The sequence below is a fragment of the Heloderma suspectum genome, chromosome 4 (genome assembly GCF_057233095.1).
Source record: "Heloderma suspectum isolate Gila_16-S chromosome 4, 16-S_ref, whole genome shotgun sequence".
NCBI classification, from domain to species: domain Eukaryota; kingdom Metazoa; phylum Chordata; class Lepidosauria; order Squamata; family Helodermatidae; genus Heloderma; species Heloderma suspectum.
The window spans coordinates 211,377,994-211,394,990 of record NC_139461.1 but is presented as its reverse complement, the minus strand read 5'-3'; the positions used below and the strand labels follow the sequence as shown (position 1 = coordinate 211,394,990).

Below are 16,997 nucleotides of genomic sequence, written 5' to 3'. Positions count from 1 at the left end.
TACCGGGCTGAAGGTCTTCAGGCCTAGAGTTAAGTTGGCAAAGGGTAGGGAAATGCCAATGCTCTTTTAATAAGATGAAATTATATTCAGTATGGCTTGGTTTATGCCTCCCCGCTTTACTCTTCCTCCAAGTCAGAATACAGTAGTCTTTCCATTTGAATATCTGAACATTTAAAGATGATCCACAAAATGAAAATTAGTAGGGTTGAGGTAAAATGTCTCTTTATGAAGGCATTTCATTTCACACTTTTTTTTTTATTCCATCTTTTTGTGATCAGTGGTAGCATTTGGGTGAGACAACTCCAAAGGACAAAATTAAATAAAACAAGGTTTTACATACAGTAGTTCTTGAAATGAAACAAATTTACTAAGTGCAGCCATTATTGTTTTCAGTGGATATTACACATGAGTAAAAATCAAATGAAGCCTGAAAACCTGCACCAGTTTGATCATAAAAGTACTATAATGTGCAGGAGTATTAAAAAGTGATTGAGTTCTTCATTACAGTCATAAAAATAGATATTGTGAAACCAGTACAATATTACACCATATCATGTCATCCAAGAGACTCAAACATTTTTGCATTAATCTTTACCTTTGAATTGTCCTTCTAGGTTTGCTGTTATCATATATCCAGGAAAATAGCAGATAAAATAAGACCCATAAAAGCCAGCACATTTTTTCTGTGTGTGCAACACGCTTCCAACACCAGTAATAGCTGCATTGCATGTTAAGCTGCTTGTTGGGGCTGTAACTGCTTCCATTTTGCCCAGGTCATAGTTGGCATTTAATGGAAAAAAGAAGGCTACCAACAGCACTTCTTAGAAACCATTCTATATCTGAAATGATATTCTTCCCCCCACCTTCTGCGGCCCTGTTCTTACTGATTTCACCTAACTGCAAAATAGGCTGCATTTTTTTTCGGAGGGGCGGGCATTTGCCTATTATTTATTGTATCCACTAAGTTAAGAAAAGGGCCATTTTAAAATGTTAATATTTCAGTAAACTGGTGTATAAGAAACTATTCCGCCTCCCGCTCCCCCTGGAAGTATACATTTACTATTGCTTTAGAAGTATCATATGATGTTTTCCTTTAGACAGTAGAACCCCTATGATGGGGGTAGGGAACCTGGTGCCCTCCAGAGGTTTTAGACTGCAGCTTGCATAATCCCTGGCCATTGGTCATGCTGGCTGGGACCTATGAGAGTTGTAGTCCAAAGCACCTGGAGGGTAACAGTTTGCCTACCCCTGCCCTATCACCTCAGTTATGGTTAGCTAGAACTCCTAACTGTCCTTCATAATGCTCAAACCATTTCACATATGCATTTCATATCAGCAATCTCCAACAACCCCAAGAAAAGGAGCTCATCATTCTTATTTCCATACTGGGAACATTGGAAGTATAGGAAGTAGCACAGAAGTCTGATTGTTGATCCATCTAGCTCAGTATGGTCTAGAGCAGCTCTCCAGGGTTCCAGGCAAGTGCCTTTCCCAGCCTTGTTGCGGGTGAAGATGGAGGGGTAAATGGTAAAACCTGGCTTGTCTAAGGGCACCTGAGTTCATGGCAAAGCCAAGATTTGAACAGGGGAGGCTGGTGGCTCTGATTTTGATGGGGCTGTGAATCTATTTCAGGTTTCAGTCAGAATCAGCCAGAACTCTAAAGGAGCTATCCAAGGTGCTGTACATATTTTGGGATAGGGTTCAATAGCTCCATTAGAGTTCTTGCTGGTTCTGACTGAAACCCGGAATGGCTTTATCAACCCACCGAAATCAGAGCCACCAGCCTCTACTGGATTTGAACTAGTGGTTTCCTGATCAAAATACCTTGGCAGGGCGTTCAGATAGAATCAATAGTTCTATATTCAAGACTACAGTTAGTTTATGGAACTATTTGGGCACATAATAAAAAGGTGACTCAGAACTGTATCCAATGTTAGTCTAACCTAAGTCCTATTCCTTTCAATGGGTCTACTCTAAGGAGGACTAACATTGGATATAACCCTCAGCTGCCATTTCCTTGCTACAGCTTATCTTGCTGTAGGTACACTGTTGGCACTGCAAGTCAGTGCAAGAGACCATTAATTTCTCCATGCAACATATATTTATTACTGATCTCAACAACATCTGCCACACCGGTGAGATTGTTTTGCCATACTGAAGGTGCTTAGTTTCTGCAGAGACCTTTGAATTGTTGCCACAGTGTTCTGCACAAACTGAAATACAGTTGTTTTAGAGAAAACCTGCCGTAAATGTGAACATTGAAAAAATATAATTGTCATTTGTAGCATATAACAAGTCTTGAAAGACTGATAATTCAGTAATTCAAACCACCATTGTTTCCACCCCAGAAATGAAACGAATGGATGGTTTATGATAGATACAAAGTTAATTTGTTTAAAAGAATTCAATTACATTTTTTTAATTGGAAGAAGCCTGTTTAATTGAAACTCACACATTGAAAAGGAGCTTCAAAAAAAAGGGATTTAATATCCCACCTTTCTGGAATAGCTGGAGAGTCAGTGTTGAAAAGGCTGAAAAGGTCCAACACTTAAAATCAAGAGGATCACATCACCAAGGGGAAGAGATTACCCCCCCTTTTGGTGCACCTACTCCTCTGGCTCTCCCCACCTACCCATTTTCGGTGCTTCTTTTTGAATATATTTTTATTTATTTTATTTTTATAAATGAAATAAACAATATCAAAATTACCAATAATCTAATCAATACTTCAATTTCAATTGAAATTTCATTTCGTACAATTTTCATTTCGTACAATTGCGCTCATTTCACACGCCAGCAAGGTTATGCTCAAAATCCTACAAGCTAGGCTTCAGCAGTATGCAAACCAAGAACTACCGGAAGTACAAGCTGGGTTTCGAAGAGGCAGAGGAACTAGAGATCAAATCGCCAACTTTCGCTGGATCATGGAGAAAGCGAGAGAATTCCAGAAAAGCGTCTATTTCTGCTTCATTGACTATGCTAAAGCCTTTGATTGTGTGGATGACAACAAACTCTGGCAAATTCTGAAAGAGATGGCGGTAAGGATGGACGAAAGTCCCTTACCTGGTCCCGCAGCTTGCTTCGCGGTGGGGGGGAGCCGCTTCGGTTCCCCCCCGAAGTTCTTGGCTGGGGGGAGGCGCCCCACCCCACCCGGCCAAAATTCAGGTCAGGGGGAGGCGCCCCATCCCTCGCCGCCGAAATTCAGGCCGGGGCGAAGCGCCCCGTCTCCCCGGCCATGAAATAAAAAAAGTAAAGTAAAAAAACCCACATGATAGGCTACGTAACGATTTACATAGCCTATCACGGCTAGATTTTCAAAGTCAGCTGTGATAGGCTACGTAAACCTTTATGTAGCCTATCACGGGTGACTTAAAAAAAAAAAAAAGCACGTACGCAAATGGTGGCGCCCATGGGCGCCGCCATTTGTGTCCCTTGTTTGGGCAGGGGTAGTCTACATAAAGATTTATGTAGACTATGGCGAAAATAAGGGCAACGCAAATAGCCGGAGATTCGTGGAGAAATTCTCCGCCATCCCTAGATGGGGGTAGCAGACCACCTTACCTGTCTCCTGAGAAACCGGTACGAGGGTCAAGAAGCAACAGTAAGAACCAGACATGGAACAACCGATTGGTTCCAAATTGGGAAAGGAGTACAACAAGGCTGCATATTGTCGCCCTGCTTATTTAACTTATATGCAGAGTACATCATGAGAAATGCCAGGTTGGATGAATCACAGGTCGGAATTAAGATTGCCGGGAGAATTATCAACAACCTCAGATATGCAGATGATAGCACCCTAATGGCAGAAAGCATTGAAGAGGATCTCAAGAGCCTCTTGTTGAGGGTGAAAGAGGAGAGTGCAAAAGCTGGTTTGAAACTCAACATTAAAAAAACTCAGATCATGGCATCTGGCCCCATCACTTCCTGGCATATGGAAGGGGAAGAAATGGAAGCAGTGACAGATTTTATTTTCTTGGGCTCCAAGATCACCGCAGATGGTGACTGTAGCCATTAAATTAAAAGATGCTTGCTCCTTGGGAGGAAAGCTATGGCAAACCTAGACAGCATAGTAAGAAGCAGAGACATCCCCTTGCCAACAAAGGTCCGTCTAATCAAAGCTATGGTTTTCCAAGTAGTAACGTATGGCTGTGAGAGCTGGACTATAAGGAAGGCTGAGTGCCGAAGAATTGATGCTTTCGAACTGTGGTGCTGGAGAAGACTCTTATGAGTCCCCTGGACTGCAAGGAGGTCAAATCAGTCCATCCTAAAGGAAATCAACCCTGAGTGCTCATTGGAAGGACACATACTGAAGCTGAAGCTCAAATATTTTGGCCACCGAATGCAAAGAGAAAACTCTCTGGAAAAGACCCTGATGCTGGGAAAGACTGAAGGCAAAAGGAGAAGGGGACGGCAGAGGATGAGATGGCTAGATAGCATCACTGATGCAATGAATATGGACTTGAGCACGCTCCGGGAGAGAGTGCAGGACAGGAAGGCCTGGCGTGCTATGGTCCATGGGGTCACGAAGAGTTGGACACGACTGAACAACTGAACAACAACTTCAATTTCCCAACAGTACAATATTCTGATGAGGACACCACAATAACAAAGAGAGAGAGAGAGAGAGAAAAAACAAAAGAAAACAAAAAAGGGGGGAAGGGAGGAGGAAAGGAAGTGAAGAAAAAGGAAAAATTCCCTCCCCTTCCCTCCCCCAAAAGAATTGAGTTTAAACTCCAACTCCCACTTGCCTCTGATGCCATTCTATTTTAAAAACTATATAAAGGTGTACGAAACCCCACTTACCTGGCTCCGCCAGGTTCCGCAGTGGGGGGGAGGCGATCTGGTCCTCCCCCCGGAATCCTCGACGGGGGGAAGGTGATCCGGTCCTGCCCCCTGGAATCCTGTCTGGCCGGCTCCGCTGCTCATCCAGTCCGCGGAGCCGCCGGCTGGGCTGATCTGCAGCAGGGCCTCCATCCACTGCCGGGCTGCTGCGGACACAAATGGCGTCCTGTGTAGGGGACGCCATTTACGTCCCTACGCTAGGCCATGATAGGCTACGTATATATTTACATAGCCTATCCCGGCAAAAGCAGGACGCAAATGGCGGCTGCTACGCAGGATGGCATTTGCAGCCGCAGCAGTCCGGAAGATGACCCGGAGCTGCCGCCGGAGCCGCCACCAGGTAGGTCTGTTCTGGAGCGAGGGGGAGATTATAAAGAATCTGGCCTCACTGGAGTCCATGGCAGAATTCTCCAACATCCCTAAAACTATATCTATAACCTTAACAATCTTACAGTTTAATAAACAACGTTACATTTCTATATCATATCATCAATCTTATATCAAAGAAACAGGTCTACAATTCATTCTCAAAAGCCTATATTATAGGTAAATATATATATATATATATATATATATATATATATATATATATATATATAAATATAAAGGGGCCGCAGTGGCTTAGTGGTTAAGATGCTGAATTGCAGACCGGAAGGTCAGCAGGACAGCAGTTCGAGACCCGAGTGCTGGGTGACGGAGTGAGCTCCCAGCTTCAGTCCCAGCTTCTGCCAACCTAGCAGTTCAAAAGCAAGAAATTGCAAGTAGATAAATGGGTACCGCTTCGGTGGGAAAGGTAACAGTGTTCCGTGCACCTCGGTGTTCAGTCATGCCGGCCACATGACTACAGAAGCGTCTTTGGACAGCGCTGGCTCTTCAGCTTAGAAATGGAGATGAGCACCACACCCTAGAGTTGGACACGACTCATTGGGGACACCTTTACCTTTACCTTTATATATATATATATATATATATATATATATATATATACACCTTCAACCATCAGTAATATATTTTATACTAGATATATTACCTATTTTAAAATAAAAAATATAAAGAAAAGCAAGAAAAAATAAAAGATGAAAGAGAGTAAACCAATATAAATATAATCATTTATCTTCTAAATTAGCCTGGATCATGTAGACTAAACACAAACAGTTAACAAAGCTTGGTTAAAGATTCCAGTTCATAGGGTTGTAACAGAATTCTCACGCATTTTTACATTAAGCCATGCCTCTGCCATTTCATGATTTAGAAACTTCTTCATCTGACCTTCAGACACAATACAAAGTGTAGCAGGATATTTTAAGTAATATTGTAAGTTAATTTGTTTTGCCATATTCTTTGCTTTGATAAATTGCCTTCTTTTATTCGCCACCTCTTTGATGTAGTCTGGAAATAACATAATTTTATCTTGTTTCCAGGAAAGGCTTCCAGCCTCCCTTGCCAAACGCAGGATATAATTCTTTGTGGAGACCTTTGCAAATTGAGCTATGATCGTGTAATCAGTCCCTTTAGCATTTGGCACACAAAATGCCTGCTCAATATCAAGTAAATAATCAGATGGAATAGGGAGTATCTCATGCAAATGTTTATCCACAAAAATAGGCAATTTTACATCATTAGGCAGATTTTTAATCCCAATAATATGTACATTGGATCTTTTTGTGAAGGCCTCCAGTTGAGAGATTCTATCAGAGATATTTTAAAAACAAATTTGTGTCATAGTTTCATTTCCTGCCACTCGGTCTCAAGCTCATTAATTTTCATCCCCATTTTTTGCCCTGATGCATTAATTAAATCTACAGCTCCTTGCAGGGCGGTGATGAAATTTTGGATTAAATCCAACCTTTTGACTTGTTCTGTAAATTGTGAAGATAAAGTCTTTATCAGCGTAAATAATTCCCCTATATCTTCTGTTTTCGACACTTTTGACACAGAGGATGCGGGGGGAGTAGATGCCAGCTCCCTTCTTCTCCTCAGCACAGACATGTTTCTCTCAAACAGATCTTACAGGTCCTCAGATGTTCTCAAATATTGTTAACGTTTCTAAAATCATCCTTCAGAGGTTGTTGATACTTCTTAAAGCATATATTATTATGGAACACGTCAGCCCTGTTTTCTCCTATAAAATAGGAGTCTCAGTACACCTTTTTGCATTGGTAAAGCTCTGAGAAGATAATCCTGGAATCCAGCCCCCCCCCCACTATCTTGTGGGGGTTATTTTTCTCCAAGATGTTGTCCAGAGCTGCCTTGCCCCCCCTTTCAATTCCAGGGGAGAGATGAAAAGGTTTTTCAACCTTTTAAAAAGCTGTTTGAGAAAGCTCCCACAGAGATCCGTGGGAAACTGCCAAAGCGACATCGGTCCCAGCCGGAAGTCCCATTTTCGTTGCTTCTGAATCGCCGCACCGGGTCTCTCCTTTCCCTTAGTGTTCTTTCTCACCTGGTCCTTTGCAACTGTATGCAAATTAGCCTATATGCAGCCTCATCTTGTCAATCCGCTTGTATGTTACCTACTCCACTTCACTGCTGCCTTTGATAGCTGAAACTTACAAGGAAATTAACTGGGCAAGGCTTCACATGGACAGCTATAAGAGCTCACTTGCGAAAGACAAACAATATTGTTTTAATTTTTTTTTAATTGCAACCTGAATTGTGCATTTTTGAGGCACCGGGGGGAAAAAAGCCAGGGAATGAAAAGGGGTAGCAATTGGAATGGGGAGGGGAAGACAAGATGGGTTTTGCTGCAAAGTCCCCAGGGATACATGCTGGAGCAGGCTGGAGGACTGAGGAGGAAGGAGGGGGAGAACAAGCCACGGTGAGAGCCCGATCGCCCACTGGGGGTACTGGGGGTTGTTCTGCAAACAAACAACCCAGTGTGGCTTATTCGCAGGTTACATTAGCGTGATATGTGAACCTGCTCACACAGTGATTGAGAGGGAGAGCAGTAGAATGGTATGTTCCGTTGTCAGCTCTGCTGTGGTGATTAGAACGGTCTGTGGGTTGACAGGGAATCAGTTGGAGACTGGAAGTGTTATTGTTATGTTTTATTGTGAGCTCCATCTGCATCAATTAAAAAAATCATGTTGGCTCAAAAGAAGCGATAAAGTGTGTCATGTGATCACAAACCTTTCGCATTGATTAAACTGTGCCCACGCAATTGTCAATTTTACTCAGTTTTCCCTGCAAAACTACCAGCATAATCGTAGGTCAGATTTTAGACAACCTTGTTCTTTGTCTTCAGCACACATAAATTTAATCCTAAAAAGAGTGATTCATCATGTCTGCTGCTTATTGATTTTGATATACGCGCCAGGCAGAATGATTCTGATTGCTTAGAACTAAGTGAGACAAGAATCAGGGTTATCTTATTATTGAGACTGAATTTTTAAAATTGCTAGAAAAATATGAATCCCACACGGATTACCAAGTCATACTAGATATGCCTGTAGGTTATTGCATAGTGTATATTAAATAACTTTATGTTCCTCCAATTTTACCTTATGGAACAGATTAGACATAGCAATTCTGAATTAATGTCTGCTTCAGTTATTCAGTAAAGTTAAGCAAAGAACTGCAGTTCATCTCTAAATATAATAATTTTCTTTTAACAGGTTGAATGGTGATGTATGTTAAGGAACCAGAGCATATGAAAATTATTATTATAATGTGCAAGACTTTGAGCTATAAATCTGTTGAAAGAAATGTCTATGAGGGATTTTACTGTATTTCTTAGCAGCTTTGGTTTTACAAAATATGGCACAATTCACCGAGAGCTTTCCCTGTATAAAGCTCCATTGAAATGAATGTTAGATGCATCATGTTTAATGTCCACCTGTGTGTCCTGTCCAAGCTATGCTGTTGTACATCTTCCAGTTATTTTAATGGCACATTAAAGCTGGTGACCCTAGTGAGCTATGCAGTTTTTGTTCATCCAAAAACTGGCTGAGGTTTCTTTCCCTTTAGCAAACACAAATTCAACTTGCAATGTTCCAAATGATTTCTTTTTTGGATCTTTATGCACCCATTCTTCAGACTAACATTGCACAGTGACATAAATATGCATTGATAAAGTATCCTTTATTAAATGGGAGCAACATGTATATTTCATCAATACGTAGATGTCAACTTTGAGCAATAAACATTCAAGAAGTAAGATACAAACATTTCCACTGAGGCTCGTTGAACAACAATATTCCTTTTTTCAGCACCATTGGATTGATTTCTAATTTTAAGCTTAGAGATGTAGTCATGTAAACTTCACTTGTGCATCTTAGGATCCAACCACTGCAGGTTCCAGGTTTTTTGGGGCCCTTGGGAAACACATCCTCAATGGTGGGGACCAAAATACCTAATGGAGTGCCTCTCCCAACATGAATATACCCATACACTACGATCCTCATCTGAAGCCTTCCTCCAGGTGCCTCCTCTGAGGGAGGTTCGGATGATGGCAAAAAGGGAGAGGGCCTTCTCAGTGGTTCCCCCATCCCAATTGTGGAATACCTGCCCCACTGAAGTCTGCCTGGCACCTTTTGGTGCCAGGTTACAACTTTCTTCTACTCCCTGTCATTTGACAGCATACAATAACGTTTTAATCGGTTCCAGGATTTTTATTGTTGAGTATTTTGTTTGTGATGGTTTTTATAGTATGGTTTATATTGTATTTTTAAGTTTTTAATATTTTCTAAACTGCCCAGGGAGCTTTGGGTATTGGGCAGTATAGAAATTGTTAATGTATGATAATAATAATAATAATAATAATAATAATAATAATAATAATAATAATGGGCCACCACCCTCTGTAAGTCTACCTTCTCACCCCCATTGCAGCTAACTGCTGTTGCTCCTCATCTTCTTTCTCATTATTGTTAACACTTGCTTGCTTGACAGGCAGAGAGCCAGTGAGCAAGTAGGCAGGGGCATCTCTTTCTCCTTCTCACCACCACTGTTATCTGGGCCAGAGTGAGAGAAAAGTGAACAAGCAAGTTGCAGTAGTAGAGAGGAGGAGCAACTCAGAGGGGCTCTTCTCAGAGGGCAGGTCCTGAGCAGGTGCCTGCCCTTGATGCCGGCCCTGGATCCAACCAATATGTTTCACATCCTGCCTGGTGTGTCCATATAAAGAAGTACCTACAGCTCCATGTAGCTTCACTCCCCTTCATGGATCACTGCCTTGTTGTGGCGAAGGGGCTTGCATAACTCAGTGAAGCCATAAGCTATGCCGTGCAGGGCCACCCAAGACGGACAGGTCATGGCAGAGAGTTCTGACAAAATGTGGTCCACTGGAGAAGGAAATGGCAACCCACTCCAGTATTCTTGCCAAGAAAACCCCATGGAACGTATCACAAGGCTAAAAGATATAACGCCGGAAGATGAGCCCCTCAGGTCGGAAGGTGTCCAATATGCTACTGGGGAAGAGCAGAGGGTATTTCCAAGTAGCGCCAGAAAGAGTGAAGCGGCTGGGCCAAACCCGAAAGGACACTCAGCTGTGGATGTGTCTGGCGGTGAAAAGAAAATCCGATGCTGTAAAGAACAATATTGTTTAGGAACCTGGAATGTCAGATCAATGAATCAAGGTAAGCTGGAGGTGGTCAAACATGAGATGGCAAGATTGAACATCGACATCTTGGGAATGAGCGAACTAAAATGGACAGGCATGGGCGAATTTAATTCAGGTGACCATCATATCTACTATTGTGGGCAAGAATCCCTTAGAAGAAGGGATTGACTCATAGTCAACAAAAGGGTGGGAAAAGCAGTACTGGGGTACAATCTTAAAAATGATAGAATGATCTCAGTACGAATCCAAGGCAAACCATTCAACATCACAGTAATTCAAGCCTATGCCCCAACCACTGAGGCCGAAGAAGCTGAGGTTGATCAGTTCTATGAAGACCTACAACACCTTCTAGAACTAACACCCAAAAAAGATGTCCTCTTCATCATAGGGGATTGGAATGCTAAAGTAGGAAGTCAAGAAATCACCGGGATAACAGGCAGGCATGGCCTTGGTGTACAAAATGAAGCAGGACAAAAGATAATAGAGTTTTGCCAAGAGAACACGCTGATCATAGCAAACACTCTTTTCCAACAGCACAAGAGGCGACTCTACACATGGACGTCACCAGATGGTCAATATCGAAATCAGATTGATTATGTCCTTTGCAGCCAAAGATGGAGAAGCTCCATACAGTCAGTCAAAACAAGACCTGGAGCTGACTGTGGCTCAGATCATGAGCTGCTTCTTGCAAAATTTCGGCTTAAATTGAAGAACGTCGGGAAAACCACTAAACCGTTCAGGTATGACCTAAATCATATCCCTGATGAATATACAGTGGAGGTGAGGAATAGATTTCAGAGATTAGACCTGATAGACAGAGTGCCTGAGGAACTATGGACGGAGGTCCATAACATTGTTCAGGAGGCAGCAACGAAATCCGTCCCAAAGAAAAAGAAATGCAAGAAAGCCAAGTGGCTGTCTGATGAGGCTTTACAAGTAGCTCACGAAAGAAGGGAAGCGAAAAGCAAGGGAGAAAGGGGAAGATATACCCAACTGAATGCAGAGTTCCAGAGAATAGCAAGGAGAGACAAGAAGGCCTTCTTAAATGAACAATGCAAAGAAATCGAGGAAAACAACAGAATGGGAAAGACTAGAGATCTCTTCAAGAAAATTGGAGATCTCAAGGGAACGTTTTGTGCAAAGACGGGCATGATAAAGGACAAAGAAGGCAGGGACCTAACAGAAGCAGATGAGATTAAGAAGAGGTGGCAAGAATACACAGAAGAACTATACAGGAAAGATCTGAATGTCCCTGATAGCCATGATAGTGCGGTCACTGAACTTGAGCCGGACATCCTCGAGAGTGAAGTCAAGTGGGCCTTAGGAAGCATTAGTAACAACAAAGCTAGCGGAGATGACAGTATTCTAGCTGAGCTATTTAAAATCCTAAAAGATGATGCTGTTAAAGTGCTGCATTCAATATGCCAACAAATCTGGAACACTCAACAGTGGCCACAAGACTGGAAAAGGTCAGTTTACATTCCAATTCCAAAGAAGGGCAACGCCAAAGAGTGTTCAAACTACCGCACAATTGCGCTCATTTCACATGCCGGCAAGGTGATGCTCAAAATCCTACAAACTAGGCTTCAGCAGTATGTGAACCAAGAACTACCGGAAGTACAAGCTGGGTTTAGAAGAGGCAGAGAAACTAGAGATCAAATTGCCAACATTCGCTGCATCATGGAGAAAGCAAGAGAATTCCAGAAAAACGTCTATTTCTGCTTCATTGACTACGCTAAAGCCTTTGATTGTGTGGATCACAACAAACTGTGGCAAATTCTTAAAGTGATGGGAGTACCAGACCACCTTACCTGTCTCCTGAGAAACCTGTACGAGGGTCAAGAAGCAACAGTAAGAACCAGAGATGGAACAACCGATTGGTTCAAAATTGGGAAAGGAGTACGACAAGGCTGCATATTGTCACCCTGCTTATTTAACTTATATGCAGAGTACATCATGAGAAATGCCGGGTTGGATGAATCAGAGGTCGGAATTAAGATTGCCGGGAGAATTATCAACAACCTCCGATATGCAGACGATACCACCCTAATGGCAGAAAGCGAAGAGGATCTCAAGAGCCTCTTGTTGAGGGTGAAAGAGGAGAGTGCAAAAGCTGGTTTGAAACTCAACATTAAAAAAACGAAGATCATGGCATCTGGCCCTATCACTTCCTGGCATATAGAAGGGGAAGAAATGGAAGCAGTGACAGATTTTACTTTCTTGGGCTCCAAGATCACCACAGACGGTGACTGTAGCCATGAAATTAAAAGACGCTTGCTCCTTGGGAGGAAAGCTATGGCAAACCTAGACAGCATAGTAAGAAGCAGAGACATCACCTTGCCGACAAAGGTCCGTCTAATCAAAGCTATGGTTTTCCCAGTAGTAATGTATGGCTGTGAGAGCTGGACTATACGGAAGGCTGAGCGCCGAAGAATTGATGCTTTCGAACTGTGGTGCTGGAGAAGACTCTTACGAGTCCCCTGGACTGCAAGGAGGTCAAATCAGTCCATCCTAAAGGAAATCAACCCTGAGTGCTCATTGGAAGGACAGATACTGAAGCTGAAGCTCCAATATTTTGGCCACCTAATGCGAAGAGAAAACTCTCTGGAAAAGACCCTGATGCTGGGAAAGACTGAAGGCAAAAGGAGAAGGGGACGGCAGAGGATGAGATGGCTAGATAGCATCACGGATGCAATGAATATGAACTTGAGCACGCTCCGGGAGAGAGCGCAGGACAGGAAGGCCTGTCCGTGCTATGGTCCATGGGGTCACGAAGAGTCGGACACGACTGAACGACTGAACAACAACAACAACAGCTCCATGACATGTTTAGGCACCAAAACACCTGGCATTGTCTCCCAGCTGGGTCATTCTGTCCTTTCATTCTTCTCCCAAAGCTACTAACTGAGGATGTGCTGGACACAGTATACCCCGGCTTTGGTGGTAATGCATGCAGTGGCTGAAGTTCAAGCTTCGAAAGCCATCATTAAGGCCCAATACTACTCACTTTAAAGAACATCAGGATTTTCCAAACTCATTAATTTGTTTTCTCTTACTGCAGCTCCTTTTCTACTGCTGTTTGCAATCATGGAATTGCTTTCAGTATAATGATTAAATAGCGGGCAATGTAATATTGCAGTAAGAGGAGGGACGCCAACTGACCCAGACATGAAAAATAGACAGATCTAATTTACACCTCTCCCTTTGCATTCTCACTCTGCCACCCAATATCACTTCGTTCCCACATCAACTCAACTCTCCTGCAGCTCTCAGTATTACAACCCTACATTCCTTGTCCTCTTGGTGTCTCTCATGGCTTTCTTCGCACATCATCCTAAACCCACATTATATGGGCACCGTCCTCTCTATATAGTCCCCACTACTCCATATTTATTTATTTATTTTTGATACTTCTATACTGCTTACTATTTTAAAAATCCCAAGTGATTCATATTAAGATTTATATACAATATAAAAACAATATAAAATAATAAATAATTTAAAACTTTTACAGCAAGAATTACAATAAAACTGGTCAGTGACACAATCCCTTACAGTTCAGGGAAAGCTTATGTGAATATATATGTTTTCAAGAGGCATTTGAAAGTTACCACAGTTTCTGCTTCTCAAGCCGTAAGAGTGGAGAGTGGTCCAGATTGTACGTGCCGCTACTGAGAAGGCCTGCTTATGTGTTGTTACCTGGTGACATTTATTGGATGTGGAATGACTGGAAAAGCCTCCTCAGAAGATCTCTGAGGTTGGCTGGGTGTATACAGGGGAAGTCGCTCTGCTAAGTATCCTGATCCCAAGTTGTTTTTTTTAGGGTTTTGTATTTTAATAGCAGAACCTTGAACATGGCTCAGCAGCTAATAGGCAGCCATTGCAGTTCTTTTAACACAGGTGTATGTGTATAGTTAGGTGCTCCACTGAGTATCCTATCTGCTGCATTCTGCACTAGCTGCAGTTTCCAAACCAAGTGCAAGGGCAGCTCCACAAAGAGTGCATTACAGCAGTCTAGTCGGGAGGTTACCAGTCTGTGAATCACAGTAGCTTGGCTATCTCTATCTAAGAAGAGGTGCCAACTGAAGTTGGTAGTGGGTGCTCCAAGCCACAGAGGCCACTTGGGCCTCCAGTGACAAAGATGGATCCAGGAGCACCCCCAGACTATGGACCTGTACATTCAGAGGAAGTGCAACCCCATCCAGAACAGGAAAGAACCCAATTCCTGGACCTGAGGAACTGCCCACCCATAGGGTCTCTGTCTTATCATGAGCCAGCTTCAGAGAAGGGAATGAGAAGCTCTCAACCAGCAGTCCCCTTGGGACACAGTCATTAAAAGAAAGAATCCACTTCTTCTTAACAAGTGATTCCCCTAGCCATGACGATGTAGGAGGATGGATGGGAAACTGCTGGTGCTAGTTTGAAAAGAAACACTATTTGCAATCTATAGTCATTTGTACATACACAGTACAAACTCAGCATGCTCAGGGTGGATTTGAAGACCCTGAAAGAAGCTATTCATCCCATCTGTATAACAATACTAGAAAAAAGGAGTTAGCATTAACGTAATTTTAACTATTAAAAACCTTTTTTAAAAATTAAAATATGTGCCTGCCCGGACCTTAAGATCATCCTCAGCGGCCCTTCTCCGTGAGCCCCTGCCAAAGAAAGGAGGGGGGTGGCTACTAGGAGGAGGGCTTTTTCTGCTGTGGCACCCCAGCTGTGCTCCCTAGTGAGGTTCGCCTGGCACCTACGCTGTATTATTTCCGGCACCAGGTGAAGACCTTTTTATTTTCCCAGGCATTTTAGCTCTTTAGACTTTTAGCTTTGCTGTTTTAAATCTGTATTTTAAATCACTGCATTGCTGCTAGGTTTTATTCTAGTTTTATTCTGGTTGTATTGTTTACTGTGGTTTTAATGTTTTATATATTTTGTATTGTTTTATTGTGTGCTCTTTGGTTTTAATTTTTGTGAACCGCCCAGAGAGCTCTGGCTATTGGGCAGTATAGAAATGAAATAAACAAACAAACAAATAAATGTAAAAAATGAACAAGAAAGGATAAGGGAAATCGCTTTCACAAAATCCTGCTCCCCAAACTTTTGAAACAAATTTATTAATGGAAATGTATTCAGATCCCCATCTCTGTAACCGTATAGTTTCAAAAACTGCTACCACTTTCTGAATTTAGGAAACCCTCATGAATATTTGACTGACTCAAATGTCTGCATGAAGTTCCCCCATCTGGAATGGCTTCCCTATACAATGCGTGTATGGTGGTGGTGGGATTAATCATTACTTTGTGTATACAGACCGATTTCCTCTACCGAAATGCATAGGGAAAGGGAGTCTCCAGTTGCACTAGAGTGTCAAAGTACATACAGAACACTGAATTAAGGTTCAGGTATCGCCACCTCAAAAGCTGAAAAAATGCTTATTTCTAGTTCAATTTTTTTTCCTTTCTCTCCTATTTGCAGCGCAAGGCTATTATTGTGGTAGGTTTTGTGGCAGCATTCTTGCTCCTGATTATTGCCCGCCTTACGAATGAAGTCAACTTTCCTCTGATACTCAACTGCTTTGGACAAACCAGTGTCAAATGGATGCCATTCTCTTATACACAAAGACGACCTCAAAGGACACACTATGGATATATTAATGTGAGAACACAAGAGGTAAGAATTCATATTAGAGCACCTTTAATGTAGACAATACATTATATTATCAATAAAGCTAATGATTAATATAAAAGAAAATAATGCCTGAATATCCTTATTTTGTCTTGCCAGTGAAAAGTGACAATAGCTGCTTTAAAAAAAGGTGACTAATAAATATGGTCCATACCTGAGGTTTTAAAGAGAGCTCTACCTTTGTTCAGTAGGGCTTATTCCTTAGTTAGTGTGTTTAGGATTGCGGCCTAAGCTATTTTCACTGAACAACAACAGGAATAAGTGAGTTAAGACCAAATAATCTCAAATCCCTTCAAACAGCAAACCAACTATTTGTCTTTCCAAAAGCATTAGTATATCATTTGGGGTTGTTGTTGTTGTTCAGTCATTAAGTCGTGTCCAACTCTTCATGACCCCATGGACCACAGCATGCCAAGCCTTCCTGTCCTGCGCTCTCTCCTGGAGTGTGCTCAAGTTCATATTCATTGCCACAGTGATGCTATCTAGCCATTTCATCCTCGGCCATCCCCTTCTCCTTTGGCCTTCAATCTTTCCCAGCATCAGGGTCTTTTCCAGGGAGTTTTCTCTTCGCATTAGGTGGCCAAAATATTGGAGCTTAAGCTTCAGTATCTGTCCTTCCAATGAGCACTCAGGGTTGATTTCCTTTAGGATGGACTGATTTACCTCCTTGCAGTCCAGAGGACTCATAAGAGTCTTCTCCAGCACCACAGTTCAAAAGCATCAATTCTTCAGTGCTCAGCATTCCGTATAGTCCAGCTGTCACAGCCATACGTTACTACTGGGAAAACCATAGCTTTGATTATATGAATCTTTGTCAGCAAGGTGATGTCTCTGCTTCTTACTAAGCTGTCTAGGTTTGCCATAGCTTTCCTCCCAAGGAGCAAGCGTCTTTTAATTTCATGGCTACAGTCACCAT

At 42.3% G+C, this 16,997-nt stretch overlaps 1 protein-coding gene across 1 annotated transcript in view; it reads left to right on the top strand.

Annotated features, from left to right (window-relative positions):
* Positions 1-16,997, top strand: part of ST6GALNAC3 (ST6 N-acetylgalactosaminide alpha-2,6-sialyltransferase 3) — a 416,154-nt gene that overhangs the window by 163,379 nt on the left and 235,778 nt on the right. Inside the window, exon 2 of the mRNA XM_084852184.1 lies at positions 15,872-16,066. Coding sequence (XP_084708310.1) covers positions 15,872-16,066 — 195 coding nt within the window. The remainder of the gene's footprint in view (positions 1-15,871; positions 16,067-16,997) is intronic.